The sequence below is a fragment of the Pectinophora gossypiella genome, chromosome 7, assembly GCF_024362695.1.
Source record: "Pectinophora gossypiella chromosome 7, ilPecGoss1.1, whole genome shotgun sequence".
Classification (NCBI taxonomy): domain Eukaryota; kingdom Metazoa; phylum Arthropoda; class Insecta; order Lepidoptera; family Gelechiidae; genus Pectinophora; species Pectinophora gossypiella.
Window position 1 is genome coordinate 13,391,794 of NC_065410.1, and position 25,229 is coordinate 13,417,022.

The 25,229-nt window shown below is 39.3% G+C and overlaps 5 protein-coding genes across 6 annotated transcripts in view; 1 reads left to right on the forward strand and 4 right to left on the reverse strand.

Moving 5' to 3' along the window:
• LOC126368433 (trichohyalin-like) overlaps window positions 1-25,229 on the reverse strand; it is a 96,454-nt gene that overhangs the window by 23,390 nt on the left and 47,835 nt on the right. The gene's annotated exons all lie outside the window — the stretch shown is intronic.
• On the reverse strand, window positions 27-2,036 carry LOC126368520 (tubulin-specific chaperone C). The gene is made up of 3 exons (XM_050012548.1): window positions 1,798-2,036; window positions 1,301-1,394; window positions 27-1,241 (listed from the first exon to the last, which is right to left on the reverse strand). Exons 1-3 carry the CDS (start codon window positions 1,897-1,899, stop codon window positions 268-270), a joined length of 1,170 nt encoding a protein of 389 aa, XP_049868505.1. The 5' UTR covers window positions 1,900-2,036; the 3' UTR covers window positions 27-267.
• On the reverse strand, window positions 5,860-12,298 carry LOC126368412 (spondin-2-like). Its single transcript, XM_050012399.1, has 11 exons — window positions 12,175-12,298; window positions 11,633-11,812; window positions 11,113-11,333; window positions 10,402-10,593; window positions 9,689-9,895; window positions 9,108-9,362; window positions 8,866-9,034; window positions 7,840-7,870; window positions 7,220-7,388; window positions 6,734-6,836; window positions 5,860-6,020 (listed from the first exon to the last, which is right to left on the reverse strand). The coding sequence occupies exons 1-11, from the start codon at window positions 12,194-12,196 to the stop codon at window positions 5,950-5,952; spliced, it is 1,620 nt and encodes a 539-aa protein (XP_049868356.1). The 5' UTR covers window positions 12,197-12,298; the 3' UTR covers window positions 5,860-5,949.
• Window positions 12,676-21,660, reverse strand: LOC126368409 (spondin-2-like). 2 transcript variants are annotated; one of them, XM_050012385.1, is made up of 10 exons: window positions 21,464-21,660; window positions 20,276-20,487; window positions 19,227-19,418; window positions 17,283-17,489; window positions 16,375-16,632; window positions 15,859-16,027; window positions 15,071-15,149; window positions 14,379-14,559; window positions 13,868-13,967; window positions 12,676-12,799 (listed from the first exon to the last, which is right to left on the reverse strand). In XM_050012385.1, the coding sequence occupies exons 1-10, from the start codon at window positions 21,642-21,644 to the stop codon at window positions 12,717-12,719; spliced, it is 1,662 nt and encodes a 553-aa protein (XP_049868342.1). In that variant the 5' UTR covers window positions 21,645-21,660; the 3' UTR covers window positions 12,676-12,716. The 2 variants fall into 2 exon arrangements, with proteins under 2 accessions (XP_049868342.1, XP_049868341.1); XM_050012384.1 differs by having other exon boundaries at window positions 15,035-15,149.
• LOC126368382 (engulfment and cell motility protein 1) lies at window positions 22,462-25,157 on the forward strand. The gene has a single exon (XM_050012337.1). It carries the CDS (start codon window positions 22,522-22,524, stop codon window positions 24,739-24,741), a length of 2,220 nt encoding a protein of 739 aa, XP_049868294.1. The 5' UTR covers window positions 22,462-22,521; the 3' UTR covers window positions 24,742-25,157.

Below are 25,229 nucleotides of genomic sequence, written 5' to 3' on the forward strand. Positions count from 1 at the left end.
GTTTTTGACAAATTGAAAGTCATTCATAATACTAATGTTGATAATTTATTTATTCTGCTCTATAAATGCTAAAATTTATATTAACTAAGCAAGTTACAGTAGCTACTAATTTAGTAATATGTTATTTTCGGCATTAATTTGATTAAAAATTATATTGCGGCAAGGTCACTTCTGTGATTATTACAGATATAACCAATGATTTATCAAAATATAGTTAATCAATTACAATGCTTGTGTTCTATCTAGACAGAATTACTTGTGAGGATTTTATGTGGGGATTCTAGACCACCAGTCATTCCAGTTATCAATCCTTTCATTTACATCCAAAATTGACCAGTTAGGTGATGGAATGTCAGGTGCTAACCAGTTAAAATCATCTAAACCGTCCCAGTTATTGGTATTCCTGTCTAAGGATGACATATTGAAATGCTTATCTAAATCTTCGTAATACAAATTGTAAGGTGCAGTTCTAATCTCAGAGCAATCTTCAACAATTCCTTTGCTAGTGACATGTAGATAAATGTCACATTTGTTAGAAGTATGCATACGGAGCTGTTGACATGCCGTAACTATTTTGCAGTTGTCACACTTCTCAATGAAAACAGAAGAAGTGACCGGTCCAGAGAGAACGACACAATTCTCCAGGTTCGTTAAATGCAGGGTGCCCATCACACCTTTGAGACTTACTGTGCAATTCTTGAGATGTCGTAGAGCAACATCCCTCTGGAATAATTCATCATTATCCAATGCTAGCACCTTGTTTTCTAATGAATCAAATCCAAACAGCTTCTCATCCCATTTGTTACTATCATTCTTCCCAGCTCCATCATGTTCATCCAACGAGTCTTGTTTCTGGTTGTCAGATTTAGGCAACTTCTTCCTAGTGAAGCCAAACTTCTTCCGAGGGACATACCTATCCTCCAATTCGTAGCACTTTGTTTGTAAATTCTGAACAATACCAAGATACTTCCTCATGTTAAATTCTTTCAAAAAGAAAGAAGATGTTATTACATATTTCTGTAATTCATTGACTTCCCGCTTGATGTTGTCAAAATGGGATGGCAGTACATGTATCTCTAGAGTTGGAACTGTGGAAAGTAAGTGTTCAATGTATTCAGATTTTATCTTGAAAGCCCCTGAGAAATATTCCTCATTTTCATTGCAAGCATCTACTTCTTCCTTGGCCTTATGGGCCTTTTGCAGTTTTTCTATTCTTTGTGCATCTCTCCTGCTCAGTCTCTCAAGTACAGTATGTTTGTCAGTCATTATTTGCCTTTCAATAATCCTTCAATCTTTTTGTTCAATTCTGAGTTTTGATCAGCAGCTTCTTTTAGTACAGATATTGTATCTCTGGCCGTTTGTCTTGCACTTGTATGCTTAGTAGTCTGATCTAACTGTAATATAAATAATGATTTACATAAACATTTTGAAGTTATAAACTAAAATGAACAATAGATGAATAAACAACAAACAAATGTCAAAATTGATCAAACCTTGATGATTGTTGTGATGTAATTTGAGTGATATTGAAAACTATGAGACCAAACAGGTGTATTTTAATAATATTATATATTTGATTCCAGATACAGATTAGTCTCATGAATTTTCAGTTCCATGTCACTATTTTGATGAACAGTAATAGTCTACATTGGACAATGATCTCTAATGTTTTAAATGAAAGTCCAATCTTTTGGCAACTCCGAAGCTCTAATATACCATGCCACTGTTAGTCCCCACAAACACAAACAGTTAAAACAACAAGCAGTGACCACAGAACAAATACATAATTCAAATAACCTCTTTGACGAGCTCATCATCAGGTTTGACCACCTTCAACAGTCCGTAGCCCAGGCCTCCGAAAGTGACCACCCAAAATGTGGCCCTAATTGCAATATTCATCTCACCGCAGACTTAGATCTTGCCCTCTTTTTTCCAAACTTTCAGGTCAAGTTCACGAGTCTTCAGGCCCCCGATTGTCTCACCAAGACCGTAGTATCCTTCCAATGCCCAGTTGTACTCTTTGTACATATACAAACGGAAATCTGGAATGAGGAATGCTGATGTCAGAAATGTCTCAATTCGGAAATAATTTAAGTCTGTAATCTACAAAACGCTGTTTGTCTGTGGGAGATGGGTTGCAAGTTGCAAGCCATTTTGGGTAATATCACCAGATATCCATAGCTTTAGAGTCAAAAATGAGGCCAAATGTGTCATATGGTTACAAACTTATGACTAACATTTTCTGACGTGATGCTAACAGATTCATTTGTTTTAGGAATAGAGTGAAATAAAATGAAAATCAAAGTTCTTTGTTCGGATTCAGAATGAAAATAGAAAGAACTCACCCCTATCGGTGTTGAGTTTGTACCACAAGCCGTATGACACGGCGATGCCGAGCGCTTCAGCAATAAACACAGCCTTCAAGCCAATGCCAATATAACGTTTATACGCAGGTTTTGCCTGTTTAGTTAGCATAATAAAACATTTATCAAGAAAATTTAATTTCTTTCTATAAATAAAAATCCAATTGATGGAAATGTAATTTCACAAGAGACGTCCGCGCAGGGCTGCCAGATGAAAAAAAGGCATGATCGTACGTCAACTACAAAAAAATCGTATTCCAAGGAAATTTTGAAATGAAAAGATAGTACAACTTAAAAGTTCAAAGTTTTTATGAAAAATGAGAATAATTCGTTAAGAATCAGAAAAATACTAATTTTCTGAGGTTAATTTTCTTTTTTTTTATTCGGAAAACTGCGCTATTCGTCATCTATCGCCTGCACTGCATCACTTGCATGTCCTCGGTTTTATTATTCTTGGAACCAGTATCATGAGTGGCAGTAACGTCGGTACTTTTTACTGTAATTACTGGAAACAGCGTTGGTAGGTTCAAGACAGTCCAGTTCCGATAGAATTTCGCCATCTAAATCGTATCTTTTTTAATTTCTTCTGCACTTGTGATTAAAAAATGCCTGCAACGTTGAAAAAAATCAAAGCTGCCGGAGTAACACATTTGTTTTATTACGAAATGTTGCCAGGTACCGAAAAATCGTACATTTTCCGTACGATCGTAGTCTTGCGATCGTACATGAGTAGAAATGCCAAAAAATCGTACGAGTACGATTTAAATCGTACATCTGGCAGCCCTGCGTCCGCGGATGACCGATGACGTAAGGAAGTGCGTTCAAAAACTTTGGTTATCTAGCTGGGTATTCTTAATAAATAACAAAAAGAAATTAAAGTTACTGTAACTAAATAATATAAACAAGAATTTAAAGCTTTTTTAATAACGATGTCCGCAAAAAAACAAGAATGCATTAATTATTATATTCATAGTTATTAATTATGTATGACAAAAGTAAATATGATCTAAAGGGTGGTTTTTGAGCAACATCAAACTTGGTCCTAGCCTAGCACAGACCAGAGACCAAGTAGTGGGTCCTAGACAACATAGGACACCAGACACTCCTATTTTTTGGAGGAAGTTTTCAAGAAGTAGAGGTAGGTACAGCTACGAAAACATTCTTACAATATATTTTTTAAGTTATAGCTAATTTATAAATAATTGCAAATGAAAAAACATTTTATTTTCAAAATAATTTATAGTCTTTACGTATGCTTTTTATAATACCTTTATCTTATTAAGGATAGACAAAGGGCTATGAACCTTTCTGGCATATCTCAGTGGCGCCACCTAGCGGATTTTTCAAAACTGCGGCGCACGATGAAACCTGTGCAAATCGATAGGGGACACTTGTCTGAACAAAAAAGCTTTAATGGACCTATGCTCTAAAGTGTCACGTTTTCAAGATATCTAGCTTGAAAGTAACGAAAAGTGTCGTATGGATAAATCGATTTTACTCTTTATCTGATATACAATCATAATATAGTGACAAAGTGATTGATTATACATGAAACATTATTTAATATACAACATATTTATCTTATTGAAAAAATGAAATTAATAAATACTTGCAACAACATTAATGGTTTTTGTCTTTGCTACATTATATAGGAAGGTAGGTAGGAAGTACATAGGTACTTAACTGTGCACACCTTATCTGGTTACTAATTGCAAACTGAGTTTATCAGTTTGTGTTATGTATGATATAGGCGTCATTTACTCCTTAACTTGATTTTACTTGACACAACGACAGGATCTAATGAAATATAAAATAAAGTTTACATTTTTATATACGCTATGCGTTTAGTGCGGCATCATTAGTACTCGTTAAAAAGCAGAAGTCTCGACTACGTAGCATCTAGCATGTTACTGGTGGAAACGCAGTCTAAATGTGACGTACTTACTTCATTATTGATGGAACAGTATTCTTATCGTTTCCAGCTAACTACGCAATACCGAATATGCCACATTTAAAAGAGGAAGTGAGGATTGCTTGCGCCCTAATAAATGCCTTCGGAAAACGGGTGACAGATCACCCACTCGTAAATGAAATAATCAACGTATACCTTAAGCACGACGCCCCAAACTATCTGTGCGAGTTTGTAATACAAAACAATTTAAATCAACGCAGAGCCGCTTTCCAAGCTATAAACTCAAGTGAAGGCTTTCAACAGTTTCCCATCTTATCATATGAGGATCTCTTGATAATGTCTCTGGGGCCGTATCAAGTGACGCAGGCAAGAAGCTACTATGGCGAACACCTAAAAGAAAACGGAACGTTTTTCATTGAAGTGTATGAAGATTTTGAAGTTGACTGTAATTTAAATCAATACAACATAGTAGTTTGTGATCCTTGGCTGACAAGAGCTAAAATACACTCGAGGCACCAGAGCAACAGAATTTAATTTGTATATATCTTGCTAAATAATAGTTTGAAAAACAGAAATAAACTTGTCGGTCACTATTGCAGCTGTATAGTTGGAAAACGGACACTCGGGTGCTGTGCTCATGTCATGTGCATAGTTTGGTATATGGGATGGGCTCGGCACCAAGAAATTCAACCCCCTGCTGCCTTTTTAGATCAAGTTATTATTTCTGATGAAGAAGAAGATTGATTATTCAAGAAGACTGATATTCATTATCCTAATAGGTACGAATTTGTATAAAAAAAGTCTATTTGTTATAAGTATATACACTGTATGTATTCAATAACAATTAGTATTGATTTCATTTTTAAGCAAAATATAAATAACTATATGACTACTTTTACGATGTTTTGTTTCATACTTATAAAAACACAACTAAGAAAATCGATGAATAATTGAACAATGTGTTCATGTAATATGATTGTTATGAACTAAGTAAACAGCTTAAGGTCCCGTTGCATTGAAGGTACACACCCCATTGGTGTGTCTATCTATACGAACTAGGTATGTTCCATACACTGCTGTAAAGTAAAGTAGTCCTAAAAGCGAATTTTCACACCCCACCTGCTTTCACTGTGATTAGACATTTAAGCTGCCTTTCATTGAATAAACATAAAAACTCAAAAAGTGTGAAATTGTTAGACAATCATAGCAAATAACTTTGAGCGTGATTACCACGAGAATAAGTCATGATTTGTACATGTCACGACTCGTTTCTGGATTTCTTTTAAGTTACACATAAAAGTAAGTTATAGATCAGATATTTATTTTATCTATTTTCTATTTATTTATTTTTCAATAAAGTAAATATGTGGTATATTAAACACTAATATTCCATGCATAATCACTTAGTCACTATATTCCAATTGCATATAAAAGTAAAATCGATTTGTTCATACAACACTTTTCGGAACTTTCAAGCTAAATATCTTGAAAACGTGACGCTTTAGAGCATAGGTTCATTAAAGCTTTTTTGTGCAGAAAAGTGCCCCTTATCGATATGCACAGGTTTCATCGTGCGCCGCAGTTTTAAAAAATCCGCTAGGTGGCGCCACCAGGCTATGCCAGCCTCCATAGTGAAATGTTCAATGCCCTTAGTATCCAGTTCAAAAACTATAATCAGTTTCGTCCGCTCCATCGTTGCCCAGGCTTCAGCCGATCTGACCATATCCTGCGTTCAGCTTCGGGTTCTGTAAATAGGTATACGAAGATAAAATAACTTTATTTAAGTCGACTGGAAGGAATGTCAAATAGTACCTGAGTAGATTTTCAAACACCGGAAGACAATATCATATACTTATTCTAGAATATTTTGGCCTTTTTGCAGAAACCCAATTAAAACTTAGGTAGGTAATTTGGCGACATACATACCTAAGTTCTTACTAGATATTTGCAAAAAGACAAAACATTCTAATAAATTTTTGCATTCTTCTTCTATCGTGTGGGTTATGAGGTGGATTACCAACCCATCAACCCTGGTGTAAGGATTACTATTGAGCCGCCAAAAGCCCCGACATGGCTCATGTAACGACTACTAACTTGCCACCAACGGCTTAACGTGCCTTCCGAAACACGGATCATCTTACTTCCGGACAATCTGGTGATCAGCCTGTAATAGCGTAACCAAACTAGGGATCACAAAGTGATTTTTGTGATATGTTCCCACCGGGATTTGAACCCGGAACCTCCGGATCGTGAGCCGAACGCTCAAACCTCTGGACCACGGAGGCCGTTGCGTTTACGATAATGATATAATGGCTTCCGGTGTTAGAAGAACTACCCACCTACGCGTATTATAAGAGTGATATTAAATATATATTATATTAGTGATATATTATATTAGTGAGAGTGATACACGATAAAGGCCCAATGCCAACGGTTGGAGCAATATTTATCTACTTGCCGTCAGTTTGTTCGGTACAAGGTTCCTCGCAATGCCGTGTCTCGCTGGTAGAGACTTCTTCGCATTCTTCCGGTACTTCTGGTGTATTTGCATCACCATTCTCCTGAAAGATTAACTTAACAGTAAGAAACAGCCAATATACGTCGCAGGGCGGATCTTCGAAACCCTAGAATATTTTATTGTCTTTTTGCTTTCTAACTAGATGTTTGCATTTTGATGATTTCTAGTGTTCGAAGATTCCCCCCCTTCCCCATTCTTGGACTAGTAACCCACCGCCAACCCGTTTGCCTTCCGAAGCACGGATCATCTTACTGTCGGACAATCAGGTGATCAGCCTGTAATGTCCTGACCAAACTAGGGATCACAAAGTGGTTTTTATGATATGTTCCCACCGGGATCCTCCGGGTCGTGCGACCAACGCTAAACCACTGGGCCACAGAGGCCGTATCGCGGTCTATAAGTAATGATAATAAATATACTTCTCACATCTTCAAAGTTCTTGATCGCTACACCATTGATGACGTGGTATCGGAACCGGGTCTGGTAGCCGTCGATCTTCCCGTCGATACACTCGTCCTCACAAGGCAACCATTCTTCCCACGAGGACACTGGACAGTCAGGGACTTCGTTGTTCGGGTCCAGGACTACAGGGGGGCTAAGGACAATGATAAATTAGTGGACCTATGTTAGGACCCCGATGCCGACCCCGCCGGCGTGGTCGACGATTTCCCTCATTCAGCGCTTATCGCTATCGACCCACTAGGGTCGATTAATTCTTTTAAATATTTTCCTCTCAGACGGCGCCCTGAGCCGAAGTTCGCGCCCAACTGGGCACCCTCAGGCCTGTTGTCTTAAACGTGGTACCGGGTGAGAGTCTGGCATTAACTGTTTGTCCGACCAAGTAGTTAATGCCATCTGCGGGAAATCTACAATAAGTCACGTCAAAAAAAAAGTGGACCTATGTAAAAATCCTCGAGAAATCCCTAAAATCCAACTACGAAAAACGAAACACATTTGTGGCGTCTAATTTACTTAACAATAAATCTTTTTTCTTTCTTTCTTTACGATCTCTCCATTTATTTTGGGGTTACTTATTAGCTACTTACCTGGTTGGTGGTTCTGGTTTAAATTCTTCATCTGTAATTTGAAAGAAAAAATGTTTTATACCTATATAATCCACAGAGAAAACTATCGAAACTCCGGAATTAGATGTCAGTACACTCTTTATGAAGTTCTCTGATTAGGTACCTCCAGGACTTAGCGAACCTCTGTATTTCGTGCCATACAGGGTGTTAGTGACATCGTAACTAATACTGAGGGGAATGATTCAGTTCGTGATTCTGAGTTGATATCAAGTGGAATGTTCCGTCGCAAATTTATGATTTTTTTAAATTATTTTAAATTCTATACTTTTGCGATGGAAAATTCCACTTGATATTAACTCATCAATAATGAGCTGAATCACCATCTCGGTATTCGTTACGATGTCACTTACACCCCGTACAAGTACTTACAGGTACCAATACAAGTAGGCATAGGTGTAAGTGACACCGTAACGAATACTGAGGGGGATTATTCAGACCATGATTCTGAATTGACATGAAGTGGAATTTCGTGTCAGAAAATTCATGAAAATTTTAGTGTTTAATTTAATTATTTTCAGTTCCATACTTTTGCGACGGAAAATTCAACTTGATATCAACTTAAAATCATGGTCTGAATTATCCCGCAAAGTTTTCGTCGATGTCACTAACATTCTGTATATGGTTTGTGCATAGTGCATTAAATACTGAATATCATCATCATCATCAGCCCATTAACGTCGTCACTGCTGGAGCATGGGCCTTCCCTATGGATGGATAGGGAGATCGGGCTTTAGACCATCACGCGGGTCCAGTGCGAATTGATTGTTATTAACGACTGCTAATGAAGCCGGGACCAACGGCTTAATGTGCATTCCGAAGCACGGAGGAGCTCGAGATGAAATCTTGACCGGCTTTTGCTTAACTTCAACAATCGCAGACCGAGCCCGTTTACCGCTGCGCCACCGAGCTCCTTAATACTACATATACTGAATATATTAGGTGGGAATTGCTGTTGTAGGTGTCATTGTTGCTGTATCCTCCACCTACCAGTGCTAGAAGGAGCTGTAAAGGTTTCTTGAATGCAGTTGGGGTTGGCGTAGGTTCGCACTAGAGTCACTATGAGCTTCGCAAATGGACGCATCTTGTCGTAAGGCACTTCACGGGATATATCGGCCTTCGCTATCGGCTTCGGTGGCAACGTCGCTTCGTCAGAGGACTGTTGATTAAATAATAAATTAGTTAGTACTATGAAAATGATCGAAACACGAGATCATTTTTAAGAACCTCACCTCAAAAGTCAAACCACTGTCGATCCCAGCGTCCATCGGGTACAGATTTAGTACCACATTAGTCGCCCAGTTGCCTGTTTTGACGTCACAGAGTTCCATATTGTAGACGCCCAGGAACCAATCAGGTGAGGGGATGATGGCACACGCGAGGGAGATGAAGTGGTGCTGAGCGCTGGTGCGGAAACTGGTGACTGTTGACATCCAAGTCTTAGGAGGTCCTGTTGCCTTTATTACCGTCCTCACGCTGTCGCCAAGCTAGGAAATATTAGAGAGAAGATTGAGCATTGCTCCACTGGACCTGGACTGAGATTGTCAGTCAAATTGATGTGGTATTCAATACCATACCTTAGATAGTTCAACTTGGTTGGCGTGAATGAAAGGTTTCGTTTGGTAATCTTCCTACAATCTGTCTACATCGCTACAGATAAGCAGAAAATGGAGAATAAAATGACTACTTAATGCACTTAAATTATCTTTTCTTGAAACGCACGATATGCTAAGTGCGATAGGCATTTACTTAAGTTATTAAAATTTAGCCACCTGCCCTACCAACCAACTCCAGCTATTATTTATAATAGTACCATTTCTAAAATCTCCTCCTCAAGTCTGGTGGTATTCCCTTGCTTGGCTAACATCTGTAGACCCTCACTGGCATCAGCATTGTCTCGGTAGAGGATGAAGTTCTTCCCATGTGATGCGCCAACAATGTCGCTGAATTTTACTTCTTTGTCGGTTTTCGGATACATCAGCGGATGGGTGTTGTAAGACCAGGATCCTTCGAATTTCAGCTGTGTATGAGAGAAAGTTGGTTTTATGAAAAATACATGAACAGGTTATATCCCACTACAGAACGCAACTTAGGTGTCCTCATCAGTAAAATATTCTCCACAGCTTTTTTCCACCGCAGCATATTTTTGGGAGAACGGCAGTTAACCGATTTCGAAAATGTTTGTTGGATCAAGTTGTAGGGTGGTATTAATAAACCAATCTCAGCTTTGAGACGGCCCTCAAGATCATGTCAATGTGACAGTTCTCATATAAAAACAGGTTAAGGGCAGTCTCAGCTGAGATTAGTTTATTAATACCACCCTTAGTTTCATTTATTTTGTGCCCTGACTGATGCATCTAGCTACAATTTTGGAAGTATTTAATGAAACCCCCTAACTGGGTCTAACACCACAATAACAACTTTCTTTGCTACTTATCTTCTTTTTCGTTAAAGTCGTCAAATCCTCCTATCAATAAAGTGTTCGACTTTTTTGTGAAAAAAATCCAATTCCTAATCGTGGAATACCTCATAACGGGCCTCCTCGCAAACCCTGCAATCGTTGTTCTCCGGAGGTTTCATATCTTCGTTCTTCCGATGGTCCTCGCAGACCTTCTTGGACAGGGGGCCGTCAGAGCTGTACCATACATCTGGCTTCACTGCTACGTAGGCGTATATTGTTACACACTTATTACCTTTTGGAGGCGCTATCCACTGCGCCTGAAGAAAAAAAAAACACGTCATTCTATTAAGATCACGTAAATTATAATACCAGCGTCGTGGTTTACGCCGCGACTTGTGCTGAATGAGGCCCCTTTATCTCAGGACGTCCACTTCCACCTTATGATCATTCTAATGAACATCCTCTATGCTTTTTGTATCTAATTCATCATCATCATCATCAGCCGTATGACGCCCACTGCTGGGCATAGGCCTCCCCCAAGGTGGTTTAGTGGTTGTATCTAATTGTTAGGTGAAAATTATTAAGTGATGTTATTGTCTTTGTTTTGTGTGTGGCGTCCTTTAATAATAAACAATTTCTATTGTATTATATTATTACGCTATAAAGTTGACACTTGAAAGCAAGAAACTGCAAAGAAAGTAAATTCATACTAGGTTAGGGTCTTATTCCCAAATACATTCAGTATAATCATGCACGTATCCCTATTCCCCTAAGGCCGTGTTTTCCAGACACAATAGTTAAACAATGAGATGAGATAGGACAGACTTCTAACCTACCTCAACAGAAGTTTTCGGCATCACGTTAGCCTGAAACACGGTGTCAGGACAGACACTCTTCGTAGTGGTATCGTGTGCATCAGGGTTGATAGAGCTCAATATCCTCCCGTGCTCCAAAATAATAGGCTTGCGAGGGTTCCTCTCATTCGGCTTCTGGTCACCAGTCGCTGATATCGTGAACGCTATGAACGAAGCCTGTTCGTCTTTCGCGTAAAGTCTTACTGGAATAGATTGTCATTTGTTATTTGTCAGTATCGGGAATCGGGATATAGTGTGATTTTGGTTGACGGTTGTAGATTCATGTGATCTCAACTCAGCCCTGATTCCCAGATGCTTTTTCTAACTCTTTCGCTTCTTTGTGGGTTTCTCAGACGCAGCCTAAAAGGTGATCTGCAAAGACTGTGAGACACTACATGTGACAAGTAACTCTACTTATGTGAAACTGAAAGGAAGGCAAGGTTCGTCTAATGATGCTCCTGATGCTGTTTGGTCATATCTAAAGATAAACTTGAGAACTTACCAGTGTATGTAGTATTTGGTATATAATCATTATCGACTCCGACAATTTCCAGCACGAAGCGGTTGTCCGGGGGCAACGGGGCCGTCTTCGTCTGCAGCGGCTTCTTGTTGCAGATCTCCATCTCTTCTTGGCTGTAGGACCCTTGCAGCAGCAGGGTTGTGATGAGGATTTTAAGGCAACCTGGGAAAAATACTTTTTAAAGAGTCTACTGGCTTAAGATTTCTTGATAGAAATGAATCAGTCAAGCAGATGCGATTCATGCTCGTCGAAATACTCGCACATTTATTTATTTATTTCATGTACATAACGGGGTAAGTCCGCCATAACTTGTCACACTTGGAAATAATCAATAAGAGGGAATGATGATGTTTTTGATGGTGTGATGTGGGTTAGCAGCCTAATGCTTTGTTCATTAGATCGTCCATCATGTTAATCTGACTTTTAAAATCTACGTAAACTTACAATATCGTTAAGTACTTAGGTGCCTACCAGCAGATGCGATTGCGATCATTATACGACATTAAATAAAAAAGTTAACTTACCTTTTAATTTAAACATAGCCATCGTAGTATCTGGTTAGGACCAGCCTAAACTTGGGTCTAGATTAAAAAAACTCACTTAGGTCTTAAATAACTCTATGTAGGTGTCAATTGGTCCATATCTGAACACAAACTAGCTGGCTACTCATTAACAATTAGTGTTAATTGTCAGTTTAAATTTCATCTTAAATTGGGCTATTAAATGACAAAATTAATGAACCCAATTTGAACTTTAAGCTTCGGGAATATGATCCAGCTTGATTGCTTTTAGTGTCTTGTTTATTTGCGAAAAGCATCACTTAATATGGTGTACTTCACGCCTGTAATCTTTACTGGGGTTAGCAGATTCACAGGCCACTACATATAGGTAGATTGAAATAAAACGTATAATTATAATAGCTATCGTTTAATTAGAAAAAATATTTTCGACATTATTTTCATGTAACTTATTCCTTATTGTAAAACATTAGTTATACGCAATTATACCTACTTCTTACGTACGACTATAACTTATTTATGCGTTGATGTAACGCTTTATTCTTGTCTTAGTTCTTGACTTTTGGCAGATCCCGTCTCTTAGAAGTCCACCCGTGTCCAGGAGCGATTGGTGTCATAACTCTGCGTTCCACTGCGGAAACAAATATTAGGTACCTATTATCATTCATTAGATGGTGCCACATTATTATGAGCCGTGGTAACCCAGTTGGTAGAACGCTTGCCTCTCACTTTGAGGTCGCAGGTTCGAATCCAGCACAGGCCTAAACCAATGATTATCGAATTCGTTTTCGAATTCATGTTTGGATCATAAATGATTATCACGTGCTCAGCGGTGAAGGAAAACATCGTGAGAAAACCCACATTCCCGAGAAATGCATTTTCGGAGGTATGTGACCTAATCTGTATTGGGCTGGTTTTCCCTTCGCGGGTTGGGTCAGGCAGGCAGTCGCTTCTGTAAAAAACCGGACCTGTCAAATCTTCAGGTTAGGTAAGCGGATCCTGTTAAACCCCGAGGCCGGAGCATACACTAGATATCGCTTAATACTGCCGGAGGGATCACTATAGAAAACTAGTTAACTTTGGCAGCTAACTTCGTAATATGATACAGATGATCTCCTATACGTAAGACTTCAGGATAATAAGGTAGTTTCCAACTAGTCCAATCAGTTACCTTTTACTAAACGTCAAAACACGGAATTACTATGGAATTTGTATGAAAAAGCAATCTGTGACGTCTCATAGAAAAACGTGACAAAATGTCGCACTTATTATTACATTTTTCTTTATTAAAATTCACAAATTAGTTAAATAGAAAAAAGAAAACTTTATTTGGTTGAATCTCAAAATTTCAAGTTTGGTGGCGAAATTTCATATTATTCTTTCGTGAAAAATTGGGTTCCGACATGAAAAAGATCCAAAAGGATCCTCGGTTCCGACATGAAAAAGGAATTTTTCAATTCCCAATTTTCCCAATTTGCGAATTTATCACGAAAAAATTATATGACAGTTCGCCACAAAACTTGACACATTTTGATATTCACCCATTTGTCACCTTTAGATCTGTGTTTATTTAGTACTTAATCAGAATTTCATAATTAGTACCTATCTTTGACCTGGGAAACTACCCTATTCTGTAGGTACCTATGCTCCTTTAGATTTTGCTGCTTCTAGGTTGTGTTAATGGAGTCAGCTTACATACCTGTAACAGTTTCCTCACAATCTTCTTCACAAGACTCTCCATCAAATTCTTCATAGTTGTTCTTGCAGTATTCAGGCACTGTGTCTTCTGTGCCTTCAGCCTGCGAACATAAGGGGTTAAAAGAAGTACCTACTTTTGCTCTCGTGAGGTCAATAACCAACCTCATCAACCCTGGTGTCAGAATTACTGTTGAGCCACCAGAAAGAAGCCTCTGACATGACTCATGTAAAAACTACATACTTACTAAGTAAATGCCTAGTAGCCGGGACCAAGAGTTTAACGTGCCCTCCAAAGCACGGAATCATCTTAATGTTTTAGACAATCAGATAATTCAATCCTGTAAAGTGCTTACCAAACAAAGGGCAGTCTCACAAAGTGATTTTGACAATGGGGAATCGAACGCGGACCTCCAGATCGTGAGCCTAACACTCTAACCACTAGACCACGGAGGCTGTTTGAACCTACAATACTAGTAAATGAAAGTACAAATGATGATGAAAATTCTACTCACATCAGGGTTATTAGGGTCGTATTTCTCAACTGCCTTCCCGTTGATCATGTGGTAGCGCTCACGCCACTTGTACCCGTCCACGCGGCCATCTTTGCAGGGACCTTCGCAGATGCTCCACTCCGCCCACTGCGTCATAGGGCAGTCTTCTGAGGTCTCCGGGTCTCTTACTACTGGAGCTTCGCTGGTTGACGAAGTTACGAAAGTTTGTTGAAGGGATTGACGAAGGGAACGGAAAATAGCGTTGGTCAGTGTGATGATGGACGATTATGGAGTCGGATGAGCAGTTCTACGAGAATTTCTTTAGTTGGAAAAGGTACATAAAGGTCTGAGAACCTTTCAAAAATTGATAAGCACTTTACTTAAGTGCTTTTCCTTTTTCCATAAAACAAAAAAACGTTCATTAGATCATTGAACAAACATAAAATACCTCCAGTACAGCCAACTTTGGATTGCTTCACTTCTAAAGTTTTCTCTGAAAATTATGTTTTTTTTTTCTCTGATGTCTTATATGCCAGATAAAGAGTATATAAGATTACAATTTCGTGACCTTTTTTCGCTTTTTTCGCCTTAGTAGACTAACTCTCAAATTCATGGTAAGAAAAACGAAGGAGGAACTAACCCAGAACTGCCAATAAATGTAACAACGAATGTCTCACCCCCCGCGGTCGCCGGTAGTGTGTTGGGTTTGATACCTGGAAGGCTCTTCTGGTTCGTTCCCATCTTCAGCCCCGTCTGAGCCGCCTCCATCAGGTGCTGGGGTTTCTCCTGCGTCTACAAGAGAGAGAAATGAGAAGGCGACATTTGTAACGGGTGAAGCCTGAACTTGTTCTTCTATCGTGTGGGTTATCGTGTGGATTACCCTGGTGTCAGGGTTAAAATTGAGCCGCCAAAGGCCCCCTGATATGGCCCCCTGATATGGCTCATGTAACGACTACTAATTTACATCAGTAAGTAGTAGTAAGTAGTAGGACACCACCACCATCGTTGACCAGTCCATACACACAATTATTTGTATTTCTCGTGTATGTTGTCTTTTATTTTTTTTTATTATGTGTTTGATTGTAAGTTATGTGTTACTCCGTGTTTTATATTATATATTTGTTATTTATTTTATATTTGTTACTGTGGTGTCCCTTTATAATAAACGTATCTTTCTTTCTTTCTTAACCGGGACCTACGGCTTAACGTGCCTTCCGAAGCACATCTTTCGGTCAATCGGTCGATTTCTTTTAGCCTGAACTGAAAGAAGATTAAACGTGCATCTATTCGATTTAAATAAAATGTCTGATCACTATCTAGCTAACATTCCTGACTTACTTGTAATTTGAACGCAATTACACCCCAGGCCCACCCAACCGTACAACCTCACATTTGTAACCATTTTGGAAGAAGGTGATGGGGGGGGGGGGGGCAATACCACACCACGAAAAAGCAGTGGAACACGACAGGCTAAAGAAAAAAAACTGTCTAATTAACTTACCTGTAGTATCTTCACACTCCCTTTGATACGTGCGTACCAATTTTAAGTTCAGTTTTCCAAAGGGATGCAAGTCCTTCATATCGGTTTCGAAGAATGGTGAGTTTTTGTCTGGGGAACTCATAGCCACGCGGTTGATGTTGTCCTGGGGGTAGGTTGGGATGTTGACGGACTGTAAAAACAAGTCATGTTATGGTGGACATTCGAATAAAGCCAATTGGGTAGTTTCCTAGGTCAAAGATAAAATTATGAAATTCTGATTACTAAACAAAGATAGATCTAAAGGTGACAAAAAACTTTTCTTTTTTCTATTTTACTTATTTATGAATTATAATAAAGAAAAATGTGATAAGTGCGACATTTTGGCGTGTCTTTCTATGACGTCACAGGTTGCTTTTTCATACAAATTCAAAAGTAATTTCGTGTTTTGACGTTGAGTAAAAAGTTACTGATTTGACTGGTTCGATCATATCGTTGTAATTACTTCATCGTTTTATCCTGTAGCCAATGGAAACTTACCTCGTAAGAGATGCCACTGTCAGTGCCGGCGTCCCAAGGATACAAGTTGAGCTCCCTTTCTTCCAACCACGTATTTTCTTCAGAACACAACTCAAATCTGGACACTCCAAGGAACCAGTCTGGAGATGGCGAGAGAGCTACGGCAACTGTTATGAGATGGTTCACTTTATCAGCTCGGAATGATGAGTACGAAGGAGTACTCATCCGTAGGTACCCGTGCCCTTTGCCTTTTATCATTGTTCTGACTCCATCACCAATCTGTTGAAGGGAAGAGGTTTGGTGAAAGTATGTAATCATCTTTTTAACAAAGCGAAAAATACTGATGTAGGTACCCAGAGGTAAAAAAGTGAGATCTTGAAAATAAGAATTGAACTTTCTAACTTGCAGTCTCAAAAATAAGCATTAATTAGTTTAATAAAGCGTAAGGAAGCCGTGGTAGCCCAGTTGGTAGAACGCTTGCCTCTCATTTTGAAGTCACAGTTTCGAATTCAGCACAGACCTAAACCAACGATTGTCGAATTTATTTTCGAATTCATGTTTTGATCATAAATGATTATCATGTGCTCTGCGGTGAAGAAAGCATCGTGAGGAAACCCACTTTCCCGAGTAACGCATTCGGAGGTATGTGACCTAACCTGTATTGGGTTGGTTTTCCCTTCGCGGGTTGGAAGGTAAAACAGGCAGTCGCTTCTGTATAAAACCGGACCTGTCAAATCTTCAGGTTAGGTAAGCGGACTCTGTGAAAAAACGGGATAATGCTTGGTAGATGACGAATTAAGCGGAAGGACAGTGTTAAAGTATGAAGCTGCTAAATATGTATAAGTAGAGATACTTAGGCCTTTGCCTCTCGTTTTGAAACTTTTTGACTGAACTTTTCAAATACTTCAGTTACAAACGTCAATACTTACCTTCTCCCTTATTTCGATCTCCAACGCACTTGAATTAGCATACTCCGCTAAGACCTTGAGCCCTTCCGAAGCAAGGGACCCTGGCATCCACAGGTTGTATTCCGTAGAGTGTGAAGCGCCGACCAGCTCGCTGAACCGAGGCACCCAATCGTTCTCGGGGTACAACGTCGGGTGGGTGTTGCGTGACCAGATGCCCGTGAAAGATATCTGGACAAAAATAATTTCGTTGATCCTTTAGCTTTTTTTCTAGAACCATATATTCTACGAGAGAAGCCTGTGTCTTAATGCGACGGGAATTCCTAATTGGATAAAATTTCATTTGAGGAAAATACTCATACTCCAACTCAAAAATATCTGTATTCATTAGCTAGTAGGTAATATAGCGGCACTAGTAGGTAATATCACGTGCTCAGCGGTGAAGGAAACATCGTAAGGAAACTCACATTCCCAAGAAATGCATTTTCGGAGAAAGTATGTGACCTAACCTGTATTGGGCTGGTTTTCCTTTCGCGGGTTGGAATGTTAGACAGGCAGACACTTCTGTAAAAAACCGGACCTGTCAAATCTTCAGGTTAAGTACGAGGGGAGGTCAAAAAGTTCGCGGAATGGAGGGGTTGGAGGGGGTTGGTTTGCTCGTACAGGTAGCCGCTAGTTGCACACCTCATTAACAGTATATGTACCAAGTTTGAAGCAAATCGGGTCATTAACGTTTGAACTATCGACCAGCAAACAAGTGAATCGGGAAGAACTCAGCGAATATGGAGAAAATTGAACACCGCGCCGTCATTAAGTTCCTCACCAAGCAAGGAAAATCCGCTCAGACGATTTTTCAAGAGCTGTTAGCAGTTTACGCGGACTCTGCCCCTGGTAAAACCATGGTTTACAAGTGGCATAGTCTTTTCAAGCAAGGAAGAGAGTCGATTGAAGATGACCCCCGCTCCGGACGGCCCATTGAGGCCACCACACCGGAAATCATCGAAAAAGTAGAGAAACTTGTATTAGAAGATACCCGCTTGAAGAAGAAGCAGCTTGCAGCAATGGTCGGTGTATCCGAAACAAGTATTTTAAATATCCTACATCAACATCTTGGGATGACTAAGGTCAGCGCAAGATGGGTTCCAAGAATGCTCACGCCACTTCAAAAAAGCGAGCGTGTCGAGTGTTCTCGCCAGTTTTTAGAGCTCTGTGGAGAGAATAAGGAAGAAGTTATGGCCCGGATTGTTACTGGAGATGAAACCTGGGTTCACCACTATGAACCTGAGTCGAAGCAAGAGTCGATGCAGTGGCATAAAAAAGGCACACCTCCTCCAAAGAAGTTTAAGGTGTCACAATCGGCCGGAAAGATCATGGCCACTATTTTTTGGGATACAGAAGGTATTTTGCTGATTGATTATAAAGATCGTGGTGTGACTATAACGGGACATTACTACGCTTCTTTACTGGATAGATTGAAAGAGGCTATCAAGGAAAAAAGAAGAGGAAAGCTGTCAAGAGGTGTGCTCCTTTTGCACGACAACGCACCCGTCCACACGTGCCATGTTGCGACGGCTGCCATTCACCGATGCGGGTTCGAAAAATTAAACCACCCGCCTTATAGTCCAGACTTGGCCCCCAGCGATTATTATTTTGTTCCCAAAAATGAAAAAGGAACTGCGTGGACGAAAATTTGGCGATGATGAAGAAGTCAAGTCTGCAATTTCGGCCTATTTTGACAGCAAAGAGAAATCTTTTTTTTATGATGGAATAAACAAATTATTTGATAGATCCGGAAAATGTGTTAAGGTTAAGGGAGAATATATTGAAAAGGAAAAATAGTTTCGTGTTTAATTTCGACCCCCTTCCCCCTCATTCCGCGAACTTTTTGACCTCCCCTCGTAAGCGGACTCTGTGAAAAACGAAATAATGCTATGGAGATGTTGTTGTCCCCTTTAAACAACCTAATACCTCATATTTAGCCTCCTCACAGACACTGCATTCGTTGTTGATTACAGGAGCAATATCATCAGGTTGGCTGAGGTCCTCACACAGGCGAAGGGTCAAGGGTGCTCCGTCCTCGAACCACACCGCTTCGTTCTCAGCCACCATCGCGCGGAGTGTCACGCAACCATTTCCCGACATAGGAGCTTGCCAATAAACCTGAATGAAGAAATAAATAAATAAGCTTTTACCTAGTAAATTGACTGAGACATTCGATTTTGACTGAATCAGAATTTGATTTCTGCCGGGTCTTCATGACAACCGTGCCGCGCGCGACGCGAATTATATTGAGCGCTTCGACCAATAGCCGTTTGACGTCCATCTACGTAGATAGCATTCGTATCGTTTATTGGTCCAAACGCTCGATATAATTCGCGGCGCGGTTGTCATGCAGACCCGGCTGGTGGTATTAATACCTAGATTACCTACACCATCACCATCCCCCGGGAAAAATATGTTTTAATATGTGAACTGTAATACTTTCTCATCGTAAGTCAGAGCGCTCAGCGCTTCGTCATCCTTAACGCTTCTGTTGGGGTTCGACGCCTTTTCATATTTATTAATCCCGACAGGATAAACCTACCAAACGCCACGCTAGCGACGGGATTGCTATTTTTATTTAGTAGGCGCTAAGTTGACATTGTTCCTCCCCCCGCAAACCCTTTCACTTGTACTTTCACTCTCACTGAAATAGACGTTGATTTTATACTCCGATTCTACATTTTATTTCTAATACTACTTGAAGTCGTAATTCCTCAAGAACACTTCCCATTTGTCCGGCCAAGTCGCAAGTTATAGGTAGGTATCCGAGGCAAATAAGTCACCTTCTAAAAACAGAGCACCCCCTTCTAGTAGTGACCGTCACCAAGCAAGCCCATCAAGATCATAATGAGGTAGTACGATATGTTCGACTCCAGTGAGTAAAGTCACCAAGACTTAAAATACTGGTGAAGCCAAGTCGAGTGGAGGAAGAGTCGAGTGAACATCTCAGAATACTGGCGTTAAATCTTTCTCACCGCAACGGTATCCTTTGGCGAAGAGATAGTCTGCTCTACAGAGTTGGGGCACCTCACGGTATATCTTGCGGTGGTCTGGTCCATGGGGCTGACTTGCCCCGCGTCCAGCAATATCAGACGACGAGGGTTACGTGGGTCCGGTGTCGTGTCGCCCTCCGCAGATATTGTGAACATCGTGAACAAGGAGTCTTCATCAGTCCTCGTTATTTGTACTACGAAAAAATAAGTGTTGTAGCCCAGTTGGTAGAACGCTTGCCTCTCACTTTCAACACAGGCCTAAACCAATGATTGTCGAATTTGTTTTCGAATTTATGTTTGGATCATAATTGATTATCACGTGCTCAGCGGTGAAGGAAAACATCGTGAGGAAACCCACATACCCGAGATATGCATAGGGGGATGATGACTTCTTCTCATGTCTGTCTATAGGTAACTGCTGTCGGGATGGCCTTGGGCGGATACTCTAATTATCTTTTACAGATCCAAAAATTAGAATGAACAGAGGGTTAAAAAGGCCACATCGAAGCAATACATCTAAAAAAATACAAACAAATGTCAAATAGCAATATTGATTTTAAAGGTGAATTGCTTTTTGTGAATTGAAGGGCCCAGTCGTGTTGATGGTTAACACTCTCATCGTGAAGTGGACAGAGATGAGAGCAAAGAAAAAACACAGAATGTATTCTGACCACACAATGTATCTACCGACGTCCCTGCTTATCATGCGATGGACCGTCAAATATATTACGATATTCATCGGGCTCGATGTGTCGCGTAGTACCTATACATACATATTTATTTACCTATATAAGTAAATCGTGAACTTATAAAAATCAATTATTACCAGTGTATTATTTATTAAACCGCCCGATCCCGAATTCCCGACGTTTGTGTTGTATGAATCGAATACCGATATCATATATACCAATATCATGACCGCTAACAGAAAAATGTTTATCCTAGAATCTTTTATTTTTGTAAGTACCTATCCAGTATCCGGTAAGAACCTACGTAACTTGTCTTTAATACAAACGTTCTAACTGGATATTTGCAAAAAGAAAAGATTCTTAGATATTTTTATGTTTAAATGGTATTGATATTGACTTCCGGAGTTCGAAGAACCATCCGGTTTAAGTTCGTGAGTGCTGTTTGTTTATAGTTACTTAGTTTAAATATGAAAATATTTACCTGTATAAAGTTGTTCAGGTATGTAGGTCTTATCGAGTCCCACCACCTCCAACCTGTATCTTCCATCTGGAGCAGAGGACTGGGTAATAGAACCATACGGTCTTCTATCACATCGGAAACTAAAAATTTCTTCAATGATAAAAATAACAATTAAAAACTTTCCAGAATTTAGTATCGACATAATAATGCATAGACGTTATAACACGTCCAAGTTTCGAGGAAGATTACACTAGATCTAAATGTGACTGAGTAGGTAGGTACTAGATATTAATTAGAGCATGTACTTGATGCAAATGTCTCCAATGTTGATATCAAATAACAACAAATTGATGTTATTTATGCCGCAATTAACCCAGTATAATCTAGCCAACTTGGGTATCCACAACGACAATATTTTGCGAACGGTAAGAATACCGCTTTTTTTTCTAATAGGAGATGAAGGCATTCGGTCCGATTACCAAAGTCGACAATCTCAATATCCAAAATATACGCAACGTGTAGGTATGGAATTTTTACCATTCAAACATCATTCACGAAGCGAAAAAGTATATTTGAAAAAAAATGCAAATGATGTGGATGCGGATGTGAATACTTTTTTTATGGGGGATTCTGGCGAGAAACCGTAGCAAATGAATTTTGCATGTTATTATATTATATTGATAGTATATGTTTTACTAGTCTTTTTAATCGAATTCGAAAACGTAAATCAATCAATGCAAATGAAATATGTATCAAAAGAATTAAATTGGATAAAATGGAAAGAACACTAGAAGGTAAAGACAACTAAACCGGGCCAAATTAAAGGAAAAAAAAAACTTTACTTTTAAAAGTGCGCTTATTTTGTACATTATAGTATATTAACATTTTGTACACCCCCACTGCTTTTACCACCATACATGTGCGAATTGAAAGAGAATGTGGTGTAGTATTAAACAAAAGAACTAAATGCTCGTGATAAGCGCGACGGAAATGGGTGTGTGTGTGTGATTGTCAGTCATGTCAAGCTGGGAGGTGATTATCAACAAAATTGTAATTATTTTGTGATAAAACTTGTGTAAATGTCTACAAAGCCAATCAAAATGCCGGCGGCAACGAAAGATTCGACGATACTGAAGATTGCAGTGGAAATGCTGAATGCGCCGGACAAGGTGCCACAATTGATAGAGTTCGATCAGAGTCAACCCTTATCCAGCATAATACAGGAACTCTGCGAGCGCTGGGGCCTCCCTGACCCTGATAACTACGCCTTACAGTTCTCTGAAAGCAACAACCAGAATTACATCACAGAAAAAAACCGAAATGCGATCAAAAACGGTTCGGTACTGCGGCTGGAATTTTCTCCAGCAAAAACTGTCCAGGACATCCTAACTAAGATTAATTCGGGCGTGGAAACCGACCAGACTGCTGCGCTCAGTAAACTATCCACGGCCAGCAGCGACCTCACATTCGCCTGCGAATTCATTAATAAGAAAGGCCTCTCACTCATCATCAACAATATTGAATCTGGTAAATTCAAAAGTGCAGCCTTAAAATACGCTTTAATCACATTCGTTGAACTCATGGATCATGGCATTATATCCTGGGATATTTTGGAGAACCAATTCATAAATAAAGTGGCAAGTTTTGTTAACAATCAATCAAGCACACAAGATCCTCAGGTTATCCAATCTTGTCTCTCAATCCTTGAGAATATTGTTCTTAACAGTTCTGGTAAGAATGCTCATGTAGAAAAGGAAATTACTATTCCAAATCTGGTATCACATTTACAAAACAAAGACAGTATTATTCAACAGAATGCCATTGCATTGATCAATGCTATATTCTCTAAAGCAGATATGACGAAAAGAAAAACAATTGCAGCAACATTGGCTTCTAAGCAAGTTCGTCTTGTCATTTATGAGAATCTGATTGGGGCCGCTGACTTCTCCAAAAATGCTTCAAAAGATGCTCTTGGTACAGAATTAGCTCACCAGCTTTATGTATTACAAACCCTGATGCTTGGCTTACTGGAACCGAAAATGCGCCAAAGAGCCGACTCTCAGGAGCAAGAGTCACAGGAAAAGATTAAGGAATTGAGGAAAATTGCATTTGAGAATGACAACAGCTTCAACATTGAAGTTACAACAAGAAGACAACTGGGCAGCTTTTCCAAAGACTTCAAGAAACTTGGCTTCAAATGTGAAATAGACCCCATCAAAGACTTCAATGAGGTTCCCCCTGGTGTTTTAGGTCTTGATTGTATGCTGTATTTTGCAAGGAATTATCCAGAACACTACACAAAGATTGTCCTAGAGAACAGTTGCAGAGCGGACGAGCATGAATGTCCATTTGGGAAGACAAGTGTGGAGTTGGTGAAACAACTGTGTGACATATTGCATATTGGAGACCCTCCCAGTGAACAGGGACAGACTTACCATCCTCTATTCTTCACACATGACCATCCATTTGAAGAATTGTTCTGTGTCTGTATAGTTATACTTAATAAGACATGGAAAGAGATGAGAGCTACCACTGAAGACTTTGTCAAAGTGTCTAGTGTAGTCAGGGAGCAGATTAGCAGGTCACTGGCATGCTCACCAAAAGGCTTCGACAAGTTTCGCCAGAAGATAAACCAGTTGACATATGCTGATTTAACTAACATTTGGCTACAGGAACGCACCAATAGGGAAGTATGGGAGTCCCATGCAACACCAATTGTTGAATTAAAAGAGAAGATTACTCCTGAGATTATTGAACTGATTCAGCAGCAAAGATTAGGGGTGCTTGTGGGAGGCACAAGATTTAAAAAATATTCATCAAGGGGCCAGAGGATAAAGGACAAATTTTGGTTTGTCCGATTGTCCCCCAACCATAAAGTATTGCACTATGGAGACTGTGATGAAAAGAGCACTCCAAGTTTAGAAGAGCTTGGGACTAAACTGGCTGTGACTGACATAAAATGTGTTGTGGTCGGTAAAGAGTGCCCCCATATGAAAGATTTAAGGGGGAGGAAAATTAATGCTCATTTGGCGTTCTCCCTAATATTAAAGTCCAACGAAGTTACATCTTTGGACTTTGTGGCTCCAGATGAGCAGGTGTTTGACTATTGGACTGATGGTATTAATGCTTTATTGAAAGAAAAGATGTGCAGCAATTCATTTAACAATGACTTGGAGACTTTATTATCTATGGACATTAAAGTCCGTTTGCTTGATGCAGAGGGCATTGACATTCCCCAAGACCCTCCCCAGATACCAGACGAACCAGAGGATTATGATTTCTATTACGACAATAATTAAGAATACAATCAAACTTTGCGATCCAAGTTTTAAGTATTACAGTCAATTCCAAATGTGCAATACAACGAAAATGTCTCATCCATTAAAGTCCTACATTCATGAATTCATTTACTCATAATTTAAAGACATTAATTATTATATTATATATAAGTATTTTAATAATTGAAAAGCACAAAGTATTTTAGGTGTAAGTGACCATGTATTAAGTATAATTTGAAATTAATTTAAATATTTTTAATTGTTTTAGATTTAAATGTACTTGAATTCCATTATATTAAGAGATGACTTACAAACTTCCATTGAAAGATATGTGTGGCCATATTCCAATATTATATTTTATATACCAAAGAACATCTAAAGAACAAAGTATATTTAAATGTATATTATTACAGAATAAATGTGTTTAACCTGAAGAACTGTTTATTCCTGTACCCTAAATGAATCCTTTATTCATTGCATTTTTTAAATACTACATTTAAAAAGAAACA

What these genes read in the sequence shown, in the direction of transcription:
- LOC126368520 (XM_050012548.1), bottom strand. Translation starts at nt 1,899, where the DNA reads ATGAATATTGCAATTAGGGCCACATTTTGGGTGGTCACTTTCGGAGGC. An exon ending in ATGATGAGCTCGTCAAAGAG is followed by an intron (nt 1,395 to 1,797) that starts GTTATTTGAATT and finishes TTTATATTACAG; the next exon opens with TTAGATCAGACTACTAAGCA. An exon ending in TGATCAAAACTCAGAATTGA is followed by an intron (nt 1,242 to 1,300) that starts ACAAAAAGATTG and finishes ATACTGTACTTG; the next exon opens with AGAGACTGAGCAGGAGAGAT.
- LOC126368382 (XM_050012337.1), top strand. Translation starts at nt 22,522, where the DNA reads ATGTCTACAAAGCCAATCAAAATGCCGGCGGCAACGAAAGATTCGACG.
- LOC126368412 (XM_050012399.1), bottom strand. Translation starts at nt 12,196, where the DNA reads ATGGCTATGTTTAAATTAAAAG. An exon ending in GCGAGGAGGCCCGTTATGAG is followed by an intron (nt 9,896 to 10,401) that starts GTATTCCACGAT and finishes TCTCATACACAG; the next exon opens with CTGAAATTCGAAGGATCCTG. An exon ending in TACAGCTCCTTCTAGCACTG is followed by an intron (nt 7,871 to 8,865) that starts GTAGGTGGAGGA and finishes TTCAAATTACAG; the next exon opens with ATGAAGAATTTAAACCAGAA.
- LOC126368409 (XM_050012384.1), bottom strand. Translation starts at nt 21,644, where the DNA reads ATGTCGATACTAAATTCTGGAAAGTTTTTAATTGTTATTTTTATCATT. An exon ending in CGCCAAAGGATACCGTTGCG is followed by an intron (nt 19,419 to 20,275) that starts GTGAGAAAGATT and finishes TTCTTCATTCAG; the next exon opens with GTTTATTGGCAAGCTCCTAT. An exon ending in ACAGTGGCATCTCTTACGAG is followed by an intron (nt 16,028 to 16,374) that starts GTAAGTTTCCAT and finishes TTGTTTTTACAG; the next exon opens with TCCGTCAACATCCCAACCTA.